Below are 22,868 nucleotides of genomic sequence, written 5' to 3' on the forward strand. Positions count from 1 at the left end.
ACAGCTCCCGCCGCTCCGTGGGACCGCCCGGAAGGGCCGCCCCCGCCCGCCGACTTCCTCCGGCCGCGCTGGGCGCCGCGCACGGAACGCGGGGCCGGGCACAGAACGCGGGGCCGGGCTCGGAACGCGGGGCCGGGCGGCTCCCCGGGGCGTGAGGCGGCGGCGGTGGCGGAGCCGGGCCCTGCCCTGCCCTGCCGTGCGCTGCCCGCTCCGCTCCGCTCCCCGCCCCGCCGAGGACGTGGCCTCGCCCCCTCCTCGGCTGGGCTGGGCTGCGGTGCCGGGCGGGAGCGCGGCCGGGCCTCCCCGGCAGCCCGGAGCGCTCTCGGAGCCTTGCGGTGCTCGGGGCAGCCCCTTGTCCTTCCCCCCGGACAGCACCCGGCCGGGCATCGCGGTGACACACGGTCTGCTTGTGCCGGCTGCGAGGGCACTGGGTGGGTTTGCGGCCGTGCCGCTGTTCTTCTCTTTGGAAAAATGGCATAGGAGGGTGGGGGGCTGTTGGTTTGGGGTTTGATGGGGTTTTGTTTTTTTTTTTTAATTGTTATTATTTTGAAGAAAAAAATCCTTTCGTTTGTTTTGCACTTTGGGATGTTAAGGCTGCGCTTTCCTGTCGGCTTTGGAGGGCAGTAGGGTAGCATTAAGGGTGTTTATTTTGAACTTAAGGTGTCTTATTTTACCTTTAAGTGAGAGGATAAGGGAGAACACTGAGGAGAACTTAACAAATAAGGGTGGAAGCCTATCAAAAGCTTACTCAGAATACTGGCTGGCTGTAGGTAAATAGTGCTGAATAGTAAGATGAGGCAGTCTAACACTCTAGAAGCACTCCTCTTCCTTTCTTAAAGGCATGTGCTTCACTGCCTTGAGTTCTGTGGGTCATCCTGCTGCTGAGCTTTTGCTCTTCCTCCACCACAGTTACCATGGTGTCCTCACAATAATTTGACTAACTTTAAAGAAAAAACTGGTTGCAGACTTTTCTAGCCTAGGAAGAATGCCAGTTTTGAGTATAGAAAGGGCAGGATGAAGACAGAGGGAAAACAAAATCTTTCGTGGTTATCTCTATGCTGTGAAAGTGTCCTGTGCCAGAAAGCCTTCTAGAAAGAAGACCTGAGATTGGGGAGCTCTGAGGAACAGATTGTTTCGATAGCAAATGCTGTTTAAAAAAAATCAGGTGACTTTAAGGTCATGCCAGGTCTTAGCTTTAAAAGGACTCCATATCTTGGACAAATAAGATCTACGTTTGCATGTGTTCACATGAAGCAAGTAGTAAATCTTGTGCTTTGGGCTGCAAACTGATTACCCAAGGAAGGAACTTTTCCCCGCAGCGTTGCACAACTGGCAGTGTTTTGCTTTCTTGGGGACAGCTCTGTTATCTGCCTGGTGGGAGGGGAGGGAGAGCCAAGGAACCTTTTGTGTTTGACCAGCAGACCGTGTGGCTCACAGCCTGCAAGGACTGGAGCTGGGAAACTGGAGTGCCTTGGCTTCCCTTCTCAGTGCAGCTTGTGCAGGGACAGCCCTGGGCTCTGGGGTTACTGCTGCACTGTGGTGCTTGTGTGGGTGCTGGGTCTTCATTCGCTGGTGCTGGGACCTCAAGTCAAGGGAGTATCAAGACTGCAAAGGTGCCTCTTCAGGGCTGGTCTGGCCTTCCCACAGCTCCAGCTGTAGGCACTTTTTTTTCCTCTGTGTGAGCCCAAGCAGTCTAGGCCCATGTGCCTACAAGGAGGTGCTGTGTGCCAGCTGGAGCAGTGGCAGGGTGGCCCAAGAGCTCCTGGGCTGTGTGGAGACAGATGGTGCCAGGTCTTGTACAGACTCACTGCATTCGCCCTGAAAGAGAATGGAGGGGTTCAGGGAGATGTAGGATAAATGTGACTCTGGTGTCTCAAAGCTGTCATAGCTGGGTCCCTGTTACTCAGAGGATCTCCATGCCATGCTCTGTTTTGGAGGTCAGATGTGATGTCAGTTTTCACAGTGGTTCACATATCCAGCAGTAGCTGGGTATTGCTGTTGGTCAGGCATGTGTCACCACTGGGAGAACAGGGAAGGGAGACTGCCTGCATTGCAAGGTGTCTTGATGAAAGCTTTAAAAGCAGAAATAAAAAGTCTGTGTGAAATAAAGAGTTTTCAGCTGCAGAAATTTGGATGAGAGACTGTCTGGGCAATGGCTTCTACTTTCTCCAGGTGAGGTTATGAAGCTGAACTTGAAAAGACTTCTGTCAGATGTGCAAATAATTACAAAAAGCACCTGTGGATACAAAAGGACTCAAAGGCATTATATTCTGTCTTGTTTCAGTGCTGATCCTTTGGGGGAACAGAGGTGGTGCTTCAGTTTACCTCTCCTCAGCATTCAGAGTGTTTGTGGTGTTGACATGTCTTCTGAAATGTGTGGAGAGAGATTCATCCCCTCACTGCCCAGTGGGGCTGTTTCCCAAAAGCTGTTAGCAAACACCATCCCTCGGCCATGCCAGCTCAGCTGGGGCATTGGAGTGGTGTGACATAGAGCAACATGAGGAAACTGTGTGTCTGTGGTGGCCTTCCCTCAGTACTGACAGTTCCTGCTTCTCTTGAGGTTGAGGTGTCACCCATGCCCTACACCCATGTCCTGTAGGGACAGGATGGTGTGACTTGTTGTGTGCTGTACTGATGAGTTAGGGACTGCTGGAGCTGTAATGTCAGGCTTGAGAATGAACAGGAAAGGATTCCGGCTGTTGGATTTCAGCACTGTCCTCACAGCTACTTCCCTTCTTCCATCTCTGCAAGTCTACTCTTGGGCATGTTCCTTCAACAACATCTTGGTGAGGCAGTCAGATCCCTTCAAAACCCTTCTCCAGCCATAGCCAAATGCTGCTCCTGTGGCTTCATCACCTGGCTGTGTCCAGCCAGGTAGCAGCAGAAAGCTCTAATTTATGGTCACTCTGTAGTGCACCATGTGTGTAAATGGTGCACAATGGTCTGTAATGGGAAAATGCTGGAAATTGGTAGATCAGGGGGTGTTCCTTTGGTCCTGGGCACTGAAGAGGCATCTGCTAGGAGAGAACCAAAAAAGAAGTGCTATGAGGGTACTGGGAGAATGGGAATGACAAAACACCTTAATGTACAAGTGATGAATGGGGAGTGGTGTGAAACAACTTGGAAAGGCGTGGCATGGAGTTGTTCCATCTGGATTCGAGCTGCTTGGGGAGCAGAGCTGTACTTCATACACATGTTTTATTTCAAATTGGTTTTCCCTTCTCCTCCCTTCCCATCTTCTTCTGTTTAAAGGAGAAGAAGAATGACTTAATCACCCTCCAGCCCTCGTGGCCAAGGCAGGAGCAGGGCTAGGGCTGCCAGGAACAGAGCATGGCTGTGCCTGGAGCCTTACGGAGGCAGCCTGCCAACAGAGGCCTCGTGTCCCACTGCACCCACCATCACATTGTTGTGTTCCTGCTGACCTTCTTCAGGTAGGCTGAGTGCTCAGAGATTTGTATTTCCACCTTTTCTCCAGAGGAGATTGGGCCAACCTGTGTCTGTCTGTGTGTTTCCTGGCAGTTATTCCCTGCTCCATGCCTCCAGAAAGACTTTCAGTAATGTCAAAGTCAGCATTTCCAGCCAGTGGACTCCCTCGCCCCGAAACAGCACAGCCCCCGAGCTCCAGCCATGTGAGGTAAGGACACCAGGGAGAAGGGAGTGCTAGGAAGGGTGGGCAGCTGCCAATGGGCTGAGCTTGTGGGGCTGAAGAAGCCCCTTTAGGTGTTCCTCACTTCTCAGAGTGTGAGTGGAAGCTTCAGGTGTTGGCGCTGTAGTTTTATGGATCACCAGGCGATGCTGAAAGCTTCCCTGGTGGTGCCCAGAGAGAAACTTGTCAAGAAGCTGCAGTGTTCCAGTGGGAAGGGGCCCCAGAAGAGTCTGCAGTGGCATGGAGGAGGGGGAAGGGAGACTCTTCCTCTGAAGGGTTGGAGGCAATAAACCAAAGCAGAGTCCTGTGAAATCCTGGCTGTGCTTTCTCTGGGGCAGTGCTGCTGCTGCCACCCTCTTAAAAGGTTAGCCAGACTAGGAGAGAAGAGAGCTGTCTGACAGTGCTAGCTGTTATCCTAAACTGATGGTGAAGAATGGCATATTACCTTGCATCTGAAATGCCTGCTTTCCATGCTGAACATCCAGTACCCCTTGTCTGTGAAATCCTGGTTTCAGTTAAAGCAGTGGGAGTTTTGGCAGTGCTTGCTTGCAGGAAAGGAAGTTTTAAACTGCTTGCTTCTCACAAATGGAAAGGCAAGAACTACCTCCTGGTTCCTACCATGGGGTTTTTAGGGCTTTTTTTCCTTTTTGTAATGCTTTGTCCTGATGCTTTTGAGAAGTGGAAAAAATCCCACATCAAAAGCTTGGCCACAGACCATGAGATCTATTAGGGCTGGGAGTTCCAGGTCAGCTGCTGGAGCATTGCCTGCATTAGAAATCATTGGTTATTTGAATGTTTGAATGCAAGGTGTTTACATTTAGTTCTTTACTAACATTCAAACAATCAGTATATTTTTGAAGCTGTTTTGGGTTTTTTTTAATATGTAAATGGTTTGGTGTTTGCTGGTTGTTGAGATGCATGTGTCTGATCAAGAAAAATGGTCAAACTGATCTTTTAGTTATCAATATATGTTACATCTGTTAAACTAAGTGAATGTGTGATTGGTGTTGTCTGTACAGGATGTTCTCCTGGAGAGGTAGAATCAAGCTGAAACTGATGATGTTTGAGTTAGGCACATCTCCAGGTCCGGCTTGGGTTGGGTTTGTTTGTTTTCCAATGGAGGCATAGTGGGAAGGGAAGAAAACTTTGTTCTGATTCACTTCATTAATTCTTCAAATTATCCTCAAAGCTTGCTATTTTTTTTAATCTGATGTCACTAATCTTTCTTTGGGGACTAGTGAAACTTTTTCCCTTTTTTTGATCATATTGAAACTAAAGTGAAACTCAGGGTAAGCACAAACCCCAGCAATATTAGTGATGACTGGAGTTGGTTGTAAATAGTTTCCAACCAGTCTATTTCTCCCCCTTGTTGCTTTTGTGTTCTTTCTTTCTGTTTGTTTTCTGTCATTTCTTATTTTGGCTGCTGCCACAAATACTTGAAGGGAATTATTCATTTAGTGAAGACAGCAAGAGAAGTACAGAAGAGATGATGCACATAAACCAGAGTATGCCTTTATTGTATTATTCATTAAAATGCTCATCAGTGTTTCAGAGTAAGAAGCTGTCTAACACCTGCATGCTTGTTAGAAGTAGGGTTTGTTTTGCCACTCGTTTGTCTTGATCCAGGTGAAAGGAGCATTTCTCACTTCTGGTTTACTAGCTGGCATTTTAGAAGTGAAGCAAAGTGTCAGTGGACATTTTCTGCAATGCCAGAATTGTTCCTGATTTGTTGATAACTAAAGTGTTGGAGAAATGGGAGCTTGCTTGGGCCAGATGCTGTTCTGCTTTGGAGCTGGGGTTTCCATTGAAAAAGAGTAGAATGAGCTGTGCCTCTCCCCATTTACCTGTCCAAATTTTCCCTCTGTAGCTCTGGAACAGCAGCCATTTATTTCAAAATTCAGAAGAAGCAACTCTATTCCTGGGAACATTGGACACCATCTTTCTGTTTTCCTATGCTGTGGTGAGTAAAACTAACCCCAAACTGCTCAGCTTTGGTTGACTCTTGTTGGGAAGATCACACCCACAATAAAAAGCTTAGTTCAGAAGCAAACCTCTTTCAGTTTCTGTTAGTTCTGCCCATGCCTGTCAGCCACGTGAAGATGCTTGTTAACAAACACAAGGGAAATACTATCACTTGAGAATTTCTTACACCCTGTCACTGGGGAGGACTAGTTCTGTCTCTCCAAGAGTTCCCAGCTGAATTCTTTTAAACAAGAAATGTAATGAGCAGCTACAAGCAGGGTTTCTTTGGTGGCAGGAGAAGTGGCTAGAATCAAACTGTATGTTGATGTAACAGCAGTGTTTGGATTAGTATGGCCTTTCTATGTGGTTTTAATTCTCACAGCTGTAAGGTGCAGATCCTCTGGCTTTGTTTAATGCTGTGGTTTGTTCTCAGGGTCTCTTTGTCAGCGGCATAGTTGGGGACCGCCTGAATTTACGCTGGGTTTTGTCTTTTGGCATGTGCTCCTCTGCTCTGGTGGTAAGTTGGAACATTGTAGTGGGATTTAAAAATCTGCCCTAGGGTTTCTGGGTAGGGTTTTGCTGCAGGGGAGAAGAGGCTGTGTTTCTGTGTGAATCTGCTCATCAGCTGTACCTCAGTGGTCTCAAAGCCTGCAGCTCTAACTTGGTGCTGGATGCATGAACTGCACTGCCTAAAGCATGGGGCATAGATGACTCTCCCCTTCCTGAAATGTCTTGCTCTGGACATTGTGTTAGAAAGAAATTCCTGAGTTTGAGACTTATCTAGAGACTTGATGAACAGCTTTTGTTCAAGATTAGTGTACTTGGGCTTTTGGGGACTGTTTTGTGGTATAACTTAATCTCTTAGACCATCTATGTTGTTATTGAGGCTTTTGCTTCCAAAAACAATCTTTGCTCTGTTCTTTAAAGAACATCCTAACAATACCAGGCACTCATTTACTTATTTTATGTAACTGCCAGGAGGGTGTGTGTCAAAAAAGAATGTCTGCTTAAAACAAAAGGTGCTTTGTGTTCAATTTCAAGCCACTTCAGATAAGTGTAAATCAGTTTTATCTTGTGGTTTTCTGGTTATTAAAGTAGTGGTAAAATGTGTGGAGTGTTTGTTTTACCAGTGGCTACAAACCCCACTGTGGCCTGTTGGGCTCTGCAGACACATGACTACAAGCGTGCATCAAGCACCCTGTGCCACAATGTGTGTTTATTTTGGGTTAGAGCACTTGGTAATTTGAGAGCTGGCTGTAGTATTTGTGTTAAATTTGGTGGAGATACATGACCTGTGAGTGCTCTGTGTTTGCAGAGAGCCTCAGGGATTAGCATGTCAGTACAAGAGCAGATCAAGAGGCTACTGTATTTTTAGTGTTGTCATTGAAACTGTTTGTGTCTTCCTTCTCTTCTCCTGTTATAAGTGTGCAAAAGTCTTTTGGAGAGGAAGTGCCATGACAGCCTGTTTGTCTGGAGTCAGAGCTGTGCTGGCTCAGCAGAGGGTGCTGTGAGCCCTGTGCTGTGTCTCAAACACCAGCCTGGCCTCTGCCCTGGCCCTGCACAGCTCCCTGAAAGCTTGTTCCTTTTTTTAGGACCCCACTCCTGCTTGTCTTTCAGCAGTAGCCTCAGGGTGTCTTGTCTGTTTTCCCCCTGCTCTCCTCTAGGTGTTCTCCTTTGGCACACTCACAGAATGGTTGCATTTCTACAACAAGTGGTTCTACTGCTGTCTCTGGGTTGTGAATGGCTTGTTGCAGTCCACTGGCTGGCCCTGTGTGGTTGCTGTCATGGGAAATTGGTTTGGAAAAGCTGGGTAAGTTGAGTTTTCTTCAGTGACTCACTCATCTGACATGCTGAGTAACAGATTGAGCTGAAATGCTCAAACCAGAAAGGCCAACTGTTAGATCATAATTAAAATTAGGTAGGGTGAAATATGCATTACTTGTTACATTCTCTCTTTCACTTTTTTGTGGAGCCACTGGACAGCCTGGTGTGAACACAACTGTGTGTGTTAAAAGCATAGGTTCAAACTTCAAAAATCCCATAGTGTAGAGTGACTGAATTTTAATTTTCCTACCACTGAAAAACCTCTTTCTATCTGCTTAAAGAGGGCTAATGATAACTGCGTCATGCTAGGCTGTATTCTCACTTTGGGGTATTGCAGATGAGCTCTAGTCATAGTTTGTAACCTTGTTTCCAGCTCACTCTCCTTTAACACAGATGTTTTAGGGTTTCTGGATTATCTATTTGGCACCTCCAAGTTGTTATGTGTTTTGTTTTAAGTGAACTTTGAGCTCCTTTGAAGTGGAAGGGAAAATGCTGTAACTTTATTCTTAAGTCAAAGTTCACTTAAATGTTTTGGTTTTGTCTTGTTCTTAAAGTCATCTGTCCTTGCATTGTCTGCTTCAAATCTTCTTTCCCTTCTGCAGGAGAGGTTTTGTCTTTGGACTCTGGAGTGCCTGTGCCTCTGTGGGAAATATCCTTGGGGCATTCCTTGCCTCCTGTGTTCTCAAGTATGGCTATGAGGTAGGTACTGCTGCCTGGCTTCTAGCTACACCTGCATGTCTGAATGGGACACTGGGTTTTTGTCCTGTCTTTGAGAGATAACAGCCTCATGTATCCAATTTCATCTTCCTGAATTCTGTGGGGGCAGAATAGAAAGGCTCCTCCTTTCCCGACTCTTCCAAGCTGGGAGAAATGAGCCCAAGACTCCTCTGTAAGAGGGACTGATGTTATTAAGGAGCTCTGGTGTCACATTATACCTTGTTCTGATTTTGGGTGGCTTCAAGTGCTCTTCAGAGTCACCCATCACAGGTTCTGAGCTGACTGGAGTCCCTGGAGCTGGAAGGGCATGGAGGCAAAGCTGCTGTGACTGGGAAGAGGCCAGGCTGTCGTGTGGCAGTGGGCAGCTGAGCATGGGGAATGGGAGTAACCCAGCACATCTCATTGCATGGGGCCTCTGAGGAGGCTGGCAGAGCTGAGCTGGTCACTCTGGACAAGAGCAGCCTTGAAAAGCCTGGGAGAAGTGTGCTGAGAAATCAGAGCCAGACTCTTTCCAGGACTGCACTTTGAGAGAGCAAAGAAGCAGTGGGTGTAAAGTGAAGCAGGGATGGTTCCATTTGGATGTTTGGAAAACCATTTTCCTATGATGTATTTTAAGCATGGAACAAGGGGATAGACTCTGGAGGATCTGCCTTTGGAGGATTTCAAGAATGTGATTGATCAAGGCTGTGAGCCTTGTCTGAATTTGGTGCTTGACTCTTCTTTGAGCAGTCCCTTCCCATAGAGGTGGATCTCTGGTTGTGTTGGCTCAGCTCCTTCCTCACTGCTGTCCATGCAGATAAGCCAAGTCTGTTCAGGAGATGCAGAGATCACTTGTTTCCAGGTGTCATGGATGCAGTCTGGCTTGTTGTAGCTGTGTTTGCTCTCTCATGAGGTTGGAATGTAAAGAAACCCTCACTAGAGAGGGAGGTGTATGTGGCTGAAAGTGCTTTAAAAAGAATGTTGTATTTATTTCTGCTCAGTATGCTTTCCTGGTGACGGCCTCGGTGCAGTTTGCTGGAGGAGTCGTTGTGTTCTTCGGGCTCCTGACGTCGCCCAAGGAAGTGGGTGAGTGGAAGAGCTGTGCTATTTCAGTCCCTCCATGAGAGCAGATCTGCAGCTTCCCGTGGAGTGCTGCTCATTCTGACAGCATTTATCCTCAGGGCTCTTAGCAAATGGTGCTGCACCTTAGTGCATTCAATGGAGCAAATGCTTTACTTGCCAAGATCACACTAAATGCTGCCATGTGTCACATGAATAGGGTCTGGATGTTTTTTAAAGCAAAATAAAACAGCCTGGCTCTAACATCTCCACTAGGATATGCCTAATTATCCTAATTATCAGTTTTTCTTCACCTGAAACATCAGTGTTTGTTAAAGAAACAGCAGGCAAACTGATAACTGACTATTGTAGGAGAAAACTATGGCAAGCCTTAAGTGTGGAAGGGAAGGGAAAGTAACTTTGGTCTGCAGGTCTCCCACAGCCAGATAAATAACTTCTGGGTTGGATGTGTTTCTTCTCTGAGAAGGTGGTAGGCAAGTCAGAGTGCAACAGGGAAACAAAAGAACTTTGGGGCTTTGACAGGGCTGTGGAGGAGGTTTCCCAGGTGCCTGCAAAGGCTGTAAAGTTGGGAGCTCTAAAGCTGCCATAAAGTGTGCTCGTAAGAGTGCTCTGCATCCCAGGAAGCACAATGCAGTTCCCAGGCCTCCCATTCCAGCAGAGGCATTAACAGCAGCAGGTGTCTGAGGCCCTGCTGCTGCTCTCAGCTCCACGCTCGAGGGAGGTGGCACCCAGGGCCAGGCTGAGCATCCCAAGCCCTCAATGAGGGGGGAAGTGCACTAATTTGTTGTGTCTTCCAACTAATGGCCAGACACTCAGAGCAGACAAAGCGACGCCAGGATCACACAGTACTTTCAAGAGCCCTAGAAGACAAAGGGTAGAAACTGGCGGCACTGCAGATCACCATCTAGAAGAGTTTCTAAGCCACAGGAGGATGGAGGTATGGGAGAGCAAGGGAACTGCTGGAAGCCAGAATTGCTTAAAAGAAGTGAGCATAGCTTTAGAGTGGGAAGAGGGTGAACAGGCTGTGGTCTGTTTTTCCTGTTGCTTATTCTTTGTAAAACTTAGGCCTCCCTGAGCTTGGAGCAGATGAAGATGAAGCCAGTGTGGAAGAAGATGCCCACAGACCCCTAATGGGCGGTGATGATGTGGATGATGATGACCAGAATTACTCCATTCAAGCAACTGACAATGACAACCAGCCCAAGGCCATTGGCTTCTTCCAGGCTTGTTGCCTTCCTGGTGTAGTACTGGTGAGGACACAGATTCTTAAGTAAGAGCTGACTTAACTGTTGAACATAAAGCTGCCTTTTTCTGTTGTCAGGATTTGTACACATCATTGTTAATATGCTGACCATATGTTGTAGTGGTTGGCATCTGATGTCTCATGCTGTGAAAATGTTGGGGTTGGGCCTGCTGTCCTTGTGTACATGGATGATGCTGTCTGGATGTGTGGTGTGTGTTGCTCTTCCCATCCTGCTCCATGGAGTGCATGTAATGAGCCAGTGAAGTGCAGCAGAGATCCTGCCCTTCCTGCTGTGAATTTGCAAGGGAGGCCATGGCCAAAGGTGGCTGTAGGATCTGCCTTTCTTGGTAAGGTAGATGCCTGCCCTGAGGAGTGGGTTCTCACTCCTAACTGAGCATCACACAGAGCTCTGTGGCACTGATACTGAGGCTTGGAGTTTTTATCTTGAGTCTATCTTAAAGAAGAAAGCTGCCTGAAAAGCCTGAATCAGCATGATGTAACATCTGGCAAAATGTGCAGGGTGTTTTATGAGCAACAGGAAACAAGGCCTGGTGATGCAGTTTCCACATATCCTTGTCCTGTCCCTTGCAAACTTGTGCTTCTATATCAGCACTGTTGCCCAATTCATGTTCAGCTGAAAAGTTAACCTGTCATTGAAAACAGTGTTAACCTTCTGCAGCAGGGCACACATTCTGTGTGCCCCCTGAGTACTGGAACCAGTGCAAGAAAAGGAGCAGAGCACTGGGAGCTGCCTGGGTTTGCCATGGAGCAGAACTACTGAATGGGCAGTGTTGTCAGGTACCCTTGATGAGCAAGGCAGTTGGCTGTTGTGATTAAGGCAACAGAAAATCTGGAAGGGGTGGGTGCAGTGTCAGTGTGCTGAGTGCAGGACAGCCACAGTCCTGTTGTTAGGGCTGCAGTTGAGGGGTGGCAAAAGAAAGCAAACCCATCTTGAGCTCTTTCCTACTCTGGATAAATGCCTCACACAAAATATTAGTGATGGTGTCTGCCTCAGTTGATGTGTGACTTTTTTTCACTGGCCTGAGCAAAAGGAGATGGCAGCAGCTGAGGTTGTTTGCTTTGAACTTTGGGGTTTGGGAACGTGTTCCATGCCCTAATCCAACAGCCTGAGCACCTCTGAGTCAGAGCTTTATCTGATGTCAGTCAGCTTAGTGCCCAGCCAAACAGGGGTACCGTGTCAGATTGGTGAGAGACCAAATGCTGAGAGAATCTCCAAAGCCTTGTCAAGATTCTACAAAGAATTCATTTGACATATTTTTTCTGTAGCTCCTCTCATCTCCTGCTGAGTGATACAGTGGAAGAGTTTTAGTACAGACAGCTTTCCCCTGAGCCTCTAGGAATTCAATGTTTAATCACTCAGACAATCTGGTAGACAGTTTCTTAGTGTGTTGTAATAAATATCACTTTGTACAGTGCACTTTTCACACCCAGAGGCAGGAGAGTCCTACCGAACATCCAAATGTCTTCCATGTATGGTGGAAATTAGTTTGTGTCCTGTAAGAGTGAAAAAGCATTAATAATACAGCTTAGAAGTCTGTATCTATTAAAATAATATAAATTTAGAAGAGATGATTTTGTGGAATTTAATATATAAAAAGATCTGCTTTTTGAAATTCAAAGTCAAATGTCCATATGCACAGAGCCTCAAAGGTTGTGCTTTAACATCTTCATCCTTGTTTGCCTTTTCCAATTAATTCCTTGAGCTGCTGTCTTTGCTGAAGTAGGGTGACCAGCACTAACCTTTGCCACACACATGAAGGCTCTGCAGGAGGAGATCTGCTAGCTAAGGACAAACTGAGCCCAGCAACCAAAAGAAAGTTGTCTCAGCTGTTGGGTTTGGAAGCCTGTGCTCAGCTTTGGCCAAACCTTTATCCCATGTCCTGGAATACCTGCCTGGGGATTATAAGTGAAGCTTTCTCTTGTGGTGCTGTAAGCAGATGAGCCTTCTGAGCAGCACAAGCTAGCACAGAGGAACCACTTCACATAACTTTTCTCAGCATGATGCACAGATGACTAAATCTCAAGCTTGTTTCGTGTCACGTGGCTGGCTCCCTTCTCTTCAGAAGGTGAATTAAATTTTCTTCATTTTTTGAAGCCTAGTGTCATTTCCTCTCAAGATTACACTGAAAGTGCATTAACCCATTGCATTCAGTGATAAAAAAATAACCTTTTTGACAATGATTTTTGTATTCCTGGGTTCCCTTTGATGTTCAGCATTAAACTTTCATGATCCTGCCTTCTTACATGAAATTCAGAAGTGCTTTCCTCTGAAAGCTTTAGCTGGATCCAGAGTTTTATGGAAATAAGCAGAAATGCTGTTTGCATTTCTCAAGTGCTAACTGCTCACTGGCCCTCTCTTTGTTCCAGTACTCCTTGGCCTATGCTTGCTTGAAGCTGGTGAATTACTCATTCTTCTTCTGGCTGCCCTTCTACCTCAGCAGCAACTTTGGATGGAAAGAAGCAGAAGCTGACCAGCTCTCAATCTGGTATGATGTGGGAGGAATCATAGGTGAGTGAGCAGGGGAGTGACACCTTGCAGCTGCTTCCCAGTGTTTGAGAATGAGAGACAGAGAATGCAGCCAGAGCAGTTGTGTTCGCTGGGATCTAGCTGGTCACTTCATGTGGGGAAAGTCTGTTTGTTTGTGACTGCTTGGCTTATCTTTTTTTTCCTTAAACACAAGGTATATGACCCCCTAAAGAGTTAACATATTAGAGATAACATATAAGAAAAGTTCTGTGTACAAAATGGGGCCCCTGCTTGCTACTTCCTTTCTGACAGGTACCCTTGGGGAAGATTTAGATCTGGACTTGGTGGGTTCTGTGCTGTCCTGTCTGTCCTGTGTTTCTAAGGACAGACTCATTGCAGATCTCAGGAGAGCAGGCATCAACTGTGTAATGTTCAGAAATTAAACCTAATTGCTTTTATTTCTGCTGGCTGCAAAACCTGACCTGGTTCTTCCAGAATCAAGAGTATATTCTGTATATGTGTTTGGACTTCCACTCTCCTGTGCTCAGGTTATAGTTTTATTCCCTTGTCCAGTTAGCTTTAATAGACATCCATGTTTGTCTGTCATGTCAGACCCCATTCAGGGTCTGGTTTTGGCTCTGTGGCATTTTCTGCACTAGGCTTTCTTAGCATTCTGGCTTTTACAGCAGAGCAGTTCCTGCAGAGGTACTAAGGGTACATAAGGTGATTTTTATTGGCCTTTGGCATTTTTTGCATTCAGTTGCACCTGCCCTAAGCAGATGAGACAGCAGAGAATGTGAGGCCCCTGTGTGATAATGTTTTCCCTGTGAGAAGGAGCTGCCTTTTCCTGCACTTTAGTCAAAGGAGCCAGCCACAGCGTTCAGCTTGCTTAATCCAGGGTTGTGGTGGTCCTAGAGCTGTGGTGGTCCTTTAGGGGAAGAGGAAGGAAAGTAGGTGCATTGGCCAGTGGCATGCCAGAAAATAAAAGAAGCAATAAACTCCCAGTAAAGCAGTATGAGTAGTTTTCTCTGCTTTATCTGAGACTTTAATTTACTGTTGTCTCTGTGTCTGGGGCAGTAGGGGCAGGAGGCTTAGCTCTCAGGATGTTAGAGGGAATGTGTACTGATGAGGAGGCCACTGCACTCAGTGAAACAAGCTTTGTTCAAGGTGTCAGCATCCTGAGCCTGACAGTGAAACTTCTTTTTTGCCAGGTGGGACCATCCAGGGCTTGATTTCTGATGTGCTGCAGAAGAGAGCCCCGGTGCTGGCAGTGAGCCTGCTCTTTGCTGTGGGCTCCCTCTTTGGATACAGCCGTGAGTACTCGTGTGCTGCACAGGGTGAGAGGCTCATTCAGAACCTCCTGCAGAGAACCAGAGCACAGCCTGTTCTCATTAGGTTTTCTGGTCTTCAAACTGCTGCTGGATCAGAATGGGGCCTTTTTTGTCTGTTTTGCTCAAGTGTGGCACTGCACAGAAAGAAATCTGTTCTCTGGTTAATTGGGTGGAAATGAATGCTCTGAGTGGCTGGATTTCCCTGTAGTGGTGAGTTATGGTACTGGTCCTTCTGGTACTGATCCTTCTCCAGTGTCAGTGAGATTTTTGGCATTGTCATTGTGTCAACACCATATTTGGCAGAGCAAGAAGTCTCAGGTGCATCCCTGTACTCTGAGGAAAGAGAATCTGTGGACAGATGTGTGCTGGAGTATATATTCACTGCTCAGAGACTGGAGAAGCTCTTAAACTTCACTACTTACACTTCTGAAAATGGTGAAATTGGAGAGTTTCTGCCTCTTTTGTGATAGATATAGTTCTTGGTGTCCAGTTTTTGAAAGGAATCTTGGGAAAACAGTGTGAGGAGATGGGAAGATGTAATTTGTGTGAAACATCTATGAAGCAGTTCTAGGGGTGACAGGTTTGTGTTTTCAGACAATGTCCTGTGGTACAGAGTGATTTAACTCTGGGATGCCATTTCACTCCTCTGTGTGTTCCTCCAAAATGGAATGGTGATCCATACAGACTTTTATAGAGCACTTTGAGATCTGTGAGCAGAAATTTCTGCTAGATCTGGAAATGAACAGGGGCTTTTGGAAGCATGCAGGCTTACTCAGATGGTCTTGAAGTAAGGTCAATAAGTTATTATCATTGAATAGCAAGGATTGGGGTTGGTGGAGTTTTTGTAGGCTCTTGTGTTAACTCATTGCTTTAAAAAGTGCATTGGAAATAAACATGAAATTATTGCTGATGAAGTTTGAAGTTTGTGACTAGGTAGCAGAACAGCCAGAGCCCCAGGTGCCTTGTACTTAGCTCAAAATGTGCTGCTGTCCAGGCAGACACAGAAGCCTCAGGTGATCCAAAGTTCCTGCAGTGTGATAATTCAGCTTCCATCAGCCAAACCAGGAAACCTTATTGTGCCCATAAGAGGGGGATAATGGCCTGAGAATATATGAGGAGGGTGCACCTTGCCTTGTGCAGTAACTCACCATGTGTGGGCCCTGAGGGGAAGGGAGTGAGGAATTCAGGGGATGCCTGGAAGTGAGATACCAGGGACGACTGTCTGAAGGGCACTGAGGGGCTGTAGTGGAAAACTGGCCCCATGTACACATGCTGCTAGAGAGGCAAGGGGAACCTGTAGGTGTTCAGACATGGCTTTGTAAGGAGGAATTTGTGTTTTGGAAAATGTAGGAAGAGTGGAAGGGCTGGTTCAAGTGCTGAATTCTTTGTGATGAGAGTTTGAGCTGAGTCTGACTTCTCCAGAGAGATAAATGAAGGATTCTCTTACTGTTCAAGTTTTATTTACACTCACCTGGTCTTTCTCTTGCAGGTTCCCCAAACAGCAAGCCTATCAATGCTGTGATCATGGCAATTACAGGTAACTTCTCAAAATCCACTGTTATGCTGGTAGACATCTAAATTCATTGCAGAACAACCAGTAACACCATCCAGGTGGTGGTAAGGTGTCTGTGTGTGCTGCCATCTCTGCTAGTTTTGCAGAAAGAATGAAAATTGGGCCCCAGTTTTTGTTACCTTTGGAGAACAGCTGTAGGAAAACTGCCTCACAGAGGGAGGTATGGAATACAGACTGTATAGAATCGTGGCCTGGAGCTGAGGGGATCTGTCTTGGCTCAGTATGCTGGAGGTGGATTTATGCCAAAATACCTAGCAGTGATGTGGTATCTGAGGAAGTGGGGATATGGCAGAGTCATGAGCTGCAGCTCAAACTTGAGGGTGTTTGTCAGAATCCAAAACACCCTGTGTGCTGGGAGAGGTCACAAGCTTTTTGTGCTGCCACACATACTGTGCTGTGTTATGGAATTAGGCCTGCATGAATAGAGCCTTTCTTTCCAAACACTCTTATTTCAGAACTCTCTGTCCTGTTGTTGTGGGTATTTTTTTTTGCCTTCCATCTCTTCCATGAGCCCCTGGAGACTGAGGTGTCCATGCTAATTAAAATGTTCTTGTTAGCTATTTCTGTGTAACTACTCCAGATATTTCAGGGTGTTCCATGACTGTGTGTTTCAGGTACTCCTCTACCTGCAGTTTGTCTCTGAGCACTGTCTCTAGACTTAATTCTTGTCCTGAGCTTTCGTGGTAGAAAATCTGTGTTTTGAAGATGTTTTGTTGAGAATCTGTATGAGTATTTGTTTTGCACCAAGGCTGTTGTCTTGTCACTTTCAGGATTTTTCATCGGAGGCCCTTCTAACATGATCAGTTCTGCAATTTCTGCTGACCTGGGGCGTCAGGATCTGGTGAAAGGCAGCAGCGAGGCTCTGGCAACAGTCACAGGAATTGTGGATGGAACAGGCAGTATTGGTGCTGCCGTGGGCCAGGTGAGCTGCCAAGGAAAAAAGAGGTCTGGGGAAGGAGGAAAAGTGTCTGTTGTGGTGATAGATGTTAGTGCATTCATCACTTTGAATTTGTGCTGGGGGAGAAAAAGAGGGTTGGGGGTTTTTTCAAAATAATTACTTGAAAATCAACCAAGGGAACCTGTCTGTTTTAACAAAGTTTCCAGTGGAAACAATGTAATTAAGAACTAAACTAAGTGTTCACAGTGCTAATGTTAAGGCACTTTGGTAATTCAAGTGAATTTTACAGACTTTCATATCCTGAACTTCAAAAAGCTTTGCAAAGTGTGAAAAAAAGTATTTTGAAGTTTGGGTTTTTTTTTTTTGTTTTGAGCTGATAGGCAAACCTTCTCTTACAGAAAAGTGTATCTCTATAACTAAGTAAAATTGGAATACCTATTATGAATGTTACAGTGTTTATGAAGTGATTTAAAATTTGCTGTTATTTGTGCTTTCTTTTTTTATCTGTGGATGTCTTTTACACCTTGTAAAGCCAGCCCCACTTGCTCCAGCAGTCCTTACAGTCTGAGGAGCAGAGTGTTGCAGAGGAGGAAGCTGACAGTGTGCCCACTGGGGATGTTTTCTTCTCAAATACAAGTGTTAGCTACGTGAAAGAACACAGTGGTGCTCTGGGGAGGGTTTAGTAGAGAGATTGGAGCCAGTGTTTCTCCAGGCATCCTCCAGTGGTGGTGAAATACCAAGGATGCAGGCGAGGCTTGTGAGTTTCTTTTCTAGGAAGAGCTTTGGGTTTGTGCTTGCCATTGATTGCCTGATAAATGCAATCATTCAGTCACTGTTTTGTAGGATAGATGCTGCTTATCTCCTCTGAACATGGAAAATTACAAGTGCTTTGAGGACAAATATCAGTGCACTGTTACACTCAGTGTTCTTCTGGCATCAGCTCAGTGTTTTTGTCTTCCCACACACATACCATCCAAACTCACATCATCATAAAAAGTGGGTCTTTGCTTCTGAGAGATTCCACCTGCCTCCCCTTCCAACACTGCATTTATTCCAGCAGAGACAAGCACGACGTCATTCTGGGGGCGTGTGAGTGACAGTAAATGCACAATGAGCATGTTGGAAATTCACATCCTGTTCTGATATACCCAGTGGTGAAGAGGGGAGGCCCTTGTGCAGCATCTGAGTATAAATCTGCTAATAAGAGATACATTTTCTTGTGTGGCCCGGGCTGCCCAGCTGAGCCAGGGTGCAGCTCAGAACAGAGTGTAGTCTCAAGTGTCTTGCCTGGATGAAGGGTTAAGCAGTTACTGGTAGCACAGCTCTTGAAAATGTGTCCTGTGTAATTTATAACCCATTCTGGAGCTTTTAGTTCTTCTGAGAGTACTTACATCCACTTATGTCCCAGTGTTCCGTGCAAAAACCTCGTATTCAGCAGAGTCAATTTGTCACCCTTTGAAACTGTAGTTCAGTTCTGTCTTTGTGCTGTTCTGAGTTACTGTAAAGCTTCAGGGTGGTGTCTCTGCTTTGCTGAAACGGTGGGTTTTGTACAGAAAAAGGCTGCTGTCCTGAGTCATCCCTTCTGACAGGAAAAGATCACACAGAGCTGATCACAAAATCTTCCAACTGGAGTGCTAACAACCCACAAAGTCTAGAAAATGAAAGTGTCATGCCTGAAAGTCATGTTTATCTTCCAAGTTTGAATAATATTTTTTCCCCTTTCTGTTTAGTATCTAGTGTCTTTGATCCAGGAGAATCTGGGATGGATGTGGGTTTTCTATTTCTTCATTCTAATGGTAAGAAATCACCTTTTAAAAAAATTGTTTGTCAAAGCTCAATTTGCCATAGGATGTTTTTGTGGGAACATGAGAACTGTGACTCCTGATACCATTCTCAAAGTGGCCTGGGGTGTGGCTTTGCCTCAGATTGTCTAAGTCAAATGAGTTCATTCTGGATCCTTTAAAGTCATGTTACCCAACAGGAACTGAGATTGTAGCAGACACAAAAGTACCTGCCCAAAAATACCTGTATGCATTTCCTAAATCAAATGCCACCTGACTTCCAAGGTGCGGCTTCTCCCTCCTGCATCTCCATGGTACAGAGTTTCTAATGTTTTTGGAGAGCTGAAGTTAAGCTGCTTGTTTGTTAGGTTTTGAAGATTAGTGGAAGGAGTGGAGAGGGTATTGAAACAAAACTGAAAATGCCTTGGCCCTGTTTTGCTGCTGAGGTCCTGATGTCCCCAGCATCACCACAGTGGTGAACTGCACAATTTACTTGGTCTTCTCTGCTGGAAATGCCAGGAGATGTCTTTGCATCTGTTCTGGCAAGGGAGAAGGCCACTTTGGTAACCAGCAGAGGTGAGGAGCAAGGTCCCTGAGGAGCTGGAGAGCTCATCTTTATGAAAAGGTGATCGTGCCAGCTGAAATTGTATGAGCTTTCCTGCAAGCTCAGCCCTTCCTCTGCTGTGCCACTCTGTCACTGCTTCCCTAAGCCTGTGTCTTCCTGGGATGGCCTTGGATGCACATTGAGCAGGGGGGCCTGCAGCTCTGCTTGCTCTGTGCTAATTGTCCTGGTTTTGCCTCTTTCCCCAGACGAGTTCCACAGTCCTGTTCATTTCACCCTTGATAGTGAGGGAGATCAGGCTGCTGCTGCACGAGCGGCGCCTGCGGATGCTGGCAGAGTGATTCTGCTCCCTCTGCCCGGACTGCTGGGTGCAACTGACAGCTGGGACACTCACCAGAGCTCTGGGAGACTTGTTGGGTACATCCTCCAGGTTTGGACTGGTTCAGAAGGACTCCACAAGACTTGATTGACTTGCCTGTGGTGAGCTCAGTCGTGAAGCACCAAATACCTGTCCTGGGACCACCTGTGTCACGGAGCTGCTGATCTAAGCCAGACAATCCAAGGGACTGATGGATTGTCCCAGCCTCCCAGGCCCTTCCAGCAGTCACACCAGGGTCTTCTGTTGGGTGTCTCATTCCTATACCTTTTCTTATTTATTTCTGGATTGCTGACCAAAGTCAGCTCTTTGAAACTGACGGTTTTCGGGAGGCTGTCTCGCAATGAATCTTGATGCTCTTTTGTGCTGGTGAAATCATACAGTACAGTTCATGGATAGTCCTAAATTTCAGATCACCTTAGCTTTTAGAAAGGGCAAAAACAATTATTTGGGATTTATGCTGTCCAGTTGTTAAAAAACTGCTGTTGCTAAATCTCTGCACAGATGGACCTCTGCTATCCCCATCTATTAATTGTTACATATTCCAGTAGAGTCACATGAAGAAGTTACCTCTGTATTTGTTTTTAACATTTTTAATAATGTTACTAATCTCTGAGAAATGAGATTTCATTTTTTAAACTATTGAAGCAGACAAAGAGTGTGCAATACTTTATGTAATCTCTGAAATAAGCCTTAATAGGTCCTTTGTGTCTAAAGGATCCTTGGGTGGCTTCAGGGATCTGTAATGGGACACAAACACTTTCACTACTTTGTTTATTGAACCTGACCAATACTGACCAAAATGGGTGTGAGGTGACCTTCTGAAGGAAACTGATGTCACTGACTTCATACTCCTTGGGCAATTGCTCATCTCTAGCAAAGCAGGATCAGAATGGAATTAAAGGAATTTAAGGGACTTGGCTGCCCTCAGAGAGGGGCTGAAGTGTACTCATGGAGTAGCATTAATGAGCAACTGCTGCTGTTTCCCCTCATGCTCCTGTGGCCATGGCTGCCTAGGGGACCTCAAGCTCCAGGTTTGGAAGCTTGAGTTGTACCTTGGAAGGGAAAGGTAGATGCAAGTCTGCCTGCAAGCACTAAAAACAAGTGGCTGTGCTTGCTGTGGTGGTGCTTGAGTGCTTTGCAGTACTCTGGTAAGTGGGGAGACCAACTGACAGCTCTAACATTTATTGGTGGTCTTAATGGGATCACTGAGTAACTTCTCAAAAAAATGCTTTCTGTTTATGCCTTGAAATGTTTCATTGTAATTGGTCTGTGTTAACCTGCAGACCTTGTGAGCAAACACTCTGTCTAACTAGTCAGTGCCTGGATGTAGGTGGGGAGCAGCAAAAGTTGGAGCTGAGAATTTGAAACTTTTTAAATGGGAACAGTTGCCTTTTCAAAATGTGCATTGATTTTATTTTTTATTTTTTAATTGATGAATGTCAATTTTTAGTCATGTGTTGATTGTAATGAGTGGAACATCATTAGTGCCTTACGGTTTTACAGTTTTGAACGGTTGCTTGGTGGTTGCTGCTTCTGTAGTTATGTCTCCATGCACAACTTTGCTTAATGTGGAACTCAGTTGCCCCATTTTATATTTTTTTGTGTCTTTTTCTCTGGGTGGAGGTGATTGTTGCATCTTTTTGTTGACCCTCAAAGTATTTCAGTGCTTGGGAAGATTATGCCATTAAGCTGATAGGGGGCCTGAGTCCTGTTCTTGACTCTTCTCATTCCCATTCCAATTTTTGCCTGTATAATTAGAGCAGGAGACTGAGACTCTAATCATCCTGTTCTCAGAATTATGCCCTGGGGTTAGTGTTCACATCCCAAGCTACTCATTAGCCCCTGTACAAATAGAATGAAAACTCCCTGAAATTTAGTTCTAAAATTGATTGTGGCACCATTTGTCCGAGCCACAGCATCTGAGAATCTCTGTTTTCAAATTCCAACCTGGATGAACTTTTTGGCTGCCTCTGTGGGCAGCAGATAAGCTTCTGATGAAAGGTGGGGTGGGAAAGGGACGTGGCTGGGGTCGAGGGGGAGGAGAAGGCCGGCCCCTGTAACAAATGGCTTCCTGTAAACAGCTCTGTCCCCTCTTGGGAAGTGTCAGCAGTGATGGAGCGCCAAGGCCAGGCTGCCCAGCCGCTGCATCTGAGCACGTGGTGCTTTGGGACCACCCCCATGAGTGTGCCCAGGGCCTGGGGATTGCTGCTGTGCTTGTCCTGGGTTTGCAGTTCTCTGTGTTTCTCCAGGGTGCTCTGAGGGAGAAAGGTTTTCAATCTGGTCATGTCTGAACTGACTTCACATGAATAAACATTCTTTGACTTGATCTGGGCTTGTCCTTCTGTGTGCTTTATTCCACTCCCTGGTGTGGTTCTGCTGAGCATCCTCCTCTTCCTCCCTTCCTCCTCCTCACAGGTCTGGCTCTAGCAGCTGCTTTTCACTCAGCTGCTGTGAAGACCTGAGCCCTGACTATTGCTGAAACCAAACCCTCATCCCAGCCTAAAAGGGGACCACGTTCCAGGGCTGCAGTTTGGCCTTCCTCCTGATCAGGCTCACAGGAGGTTTTGTGAGAGTCCCTAACAGAGGTGGTGTAACTAATGGTCCTAAAGGAACCAGACCAAATACTTGGTTTTATTAATTTATTTCTTTGTTGATCTGCATGTAGAAGTCAGGTGTTCTTCCCTAGGAATTAAATGTGCCATGTGGCTGTGGGCCCTGCTGTGCCTTCTCTCCTGTGGCTCATTCCATTGAACATGAATCCATGTCTTTGCTTAGCTGTGTTTAAATGGACACAGTGGGGAACTTGGTAATTGTGTTTGTGTTTTATAGTTTATAATAAATTCTGAACTGAGCACAATACCAGACCACTGGAGAAACTCCTGCCTCCATGTTCTGGTCTCTCAACCCCAAGTAGTTTGGTGGTGCTATCATGCTGTTCCTCAAGGAAACTAGCAGTTCATGTTTTTACCCCTTTTCTATCACTTTTTTTCCCCACCTACTCATCAGGAACTTCCCAGCCTACTCTGGAAGCACTCTGAAGAAGGAGTAGAGTTTTGCTTGAGCATCTGAAAATGCTGACAGTAGCAAACCCCATCACCACCACTGTGACTGTGATCTCCAGAGCATAATGTGTGGGCAAGCAAAAGAGTAGGAATTGCTTAACTTCAGAAGTGCAAAGGAAATGCATAAGGAACTGATCTCTGTTTCAGACTGAATGCCAGGTGTGGCAGACTGACCAACTGATACTGACAGAAAAGGTGTGCTTCAGCCCCATGACCCCTGTCTGTGTCAAGGAAGGGCCTTGCAATAGGTGTCCTGGAAGCAATGCTGCTGTGTCCTGGTTTCCTGGGAAGTCTGGAACCCAAAAGGTTTGGATGTCTGCCTAGTGGGTACCACTGTGCTCTC

General features: G+C 46.1%; 1 protein-coding gene across 1 annotated transcript; it reads left to right on the top strand.

Annotated features, from left to right (window-relative positions):
• Window positions 1-23: 23 nt before the first annotated feature.
• Window positions 24-21,789, top strand: SLC37A3 (solute carrier family 37 member 3). The gene is made up of 15 exons (XM_064700852.1): window positions 24-431; window positions 3,253-3,431; window positions 3,520-3,634; window positions 5,514-5,606; window positions 6,042-6,125; window positions 7,273-7,418; window positions 8,035-8,131; window positions 9,130-9,214; window positions 10,274-10,458; window positions 12,840-12,981; window positions 14,151-14,252; window positions 15,760-15,807; window positions 16,614-16,765; window positions 18,472-18,537; window positions 19,333-21,789. Exons 2-15 carry the CDS (start codon window positions 3,331-3,333, stop codon window positions 19,423-19,425), a joined length of 1,509 nt encoding a protein of 502 aa, XP_064556922.1. The 5' UTR covers window positions 24-431; window positions 3,253-3,330; the 3' UTR covers window positions 19,426-21,789.
• The last annotated feature ends 1,079 nt before the right edge of the window (window positions 21,790-22,868 follow it).

This window comes from Zonotrichia leucophrys, chromosome 1A (genome assembly GCF_028769735.1).
Source record: "Zonotrichia leucophrys gambelii isolate GWCS_2022_RI chromosome 1A, RI_Zleu_2.0, whole genome shotgun sequence".
Taxonomy (NCBI): Eukaryota; Metazoa; Chordata; class Aves; order Passeriformes; family Passerellidae; genus Zonotrichia; species Zonotrichia leucophrys.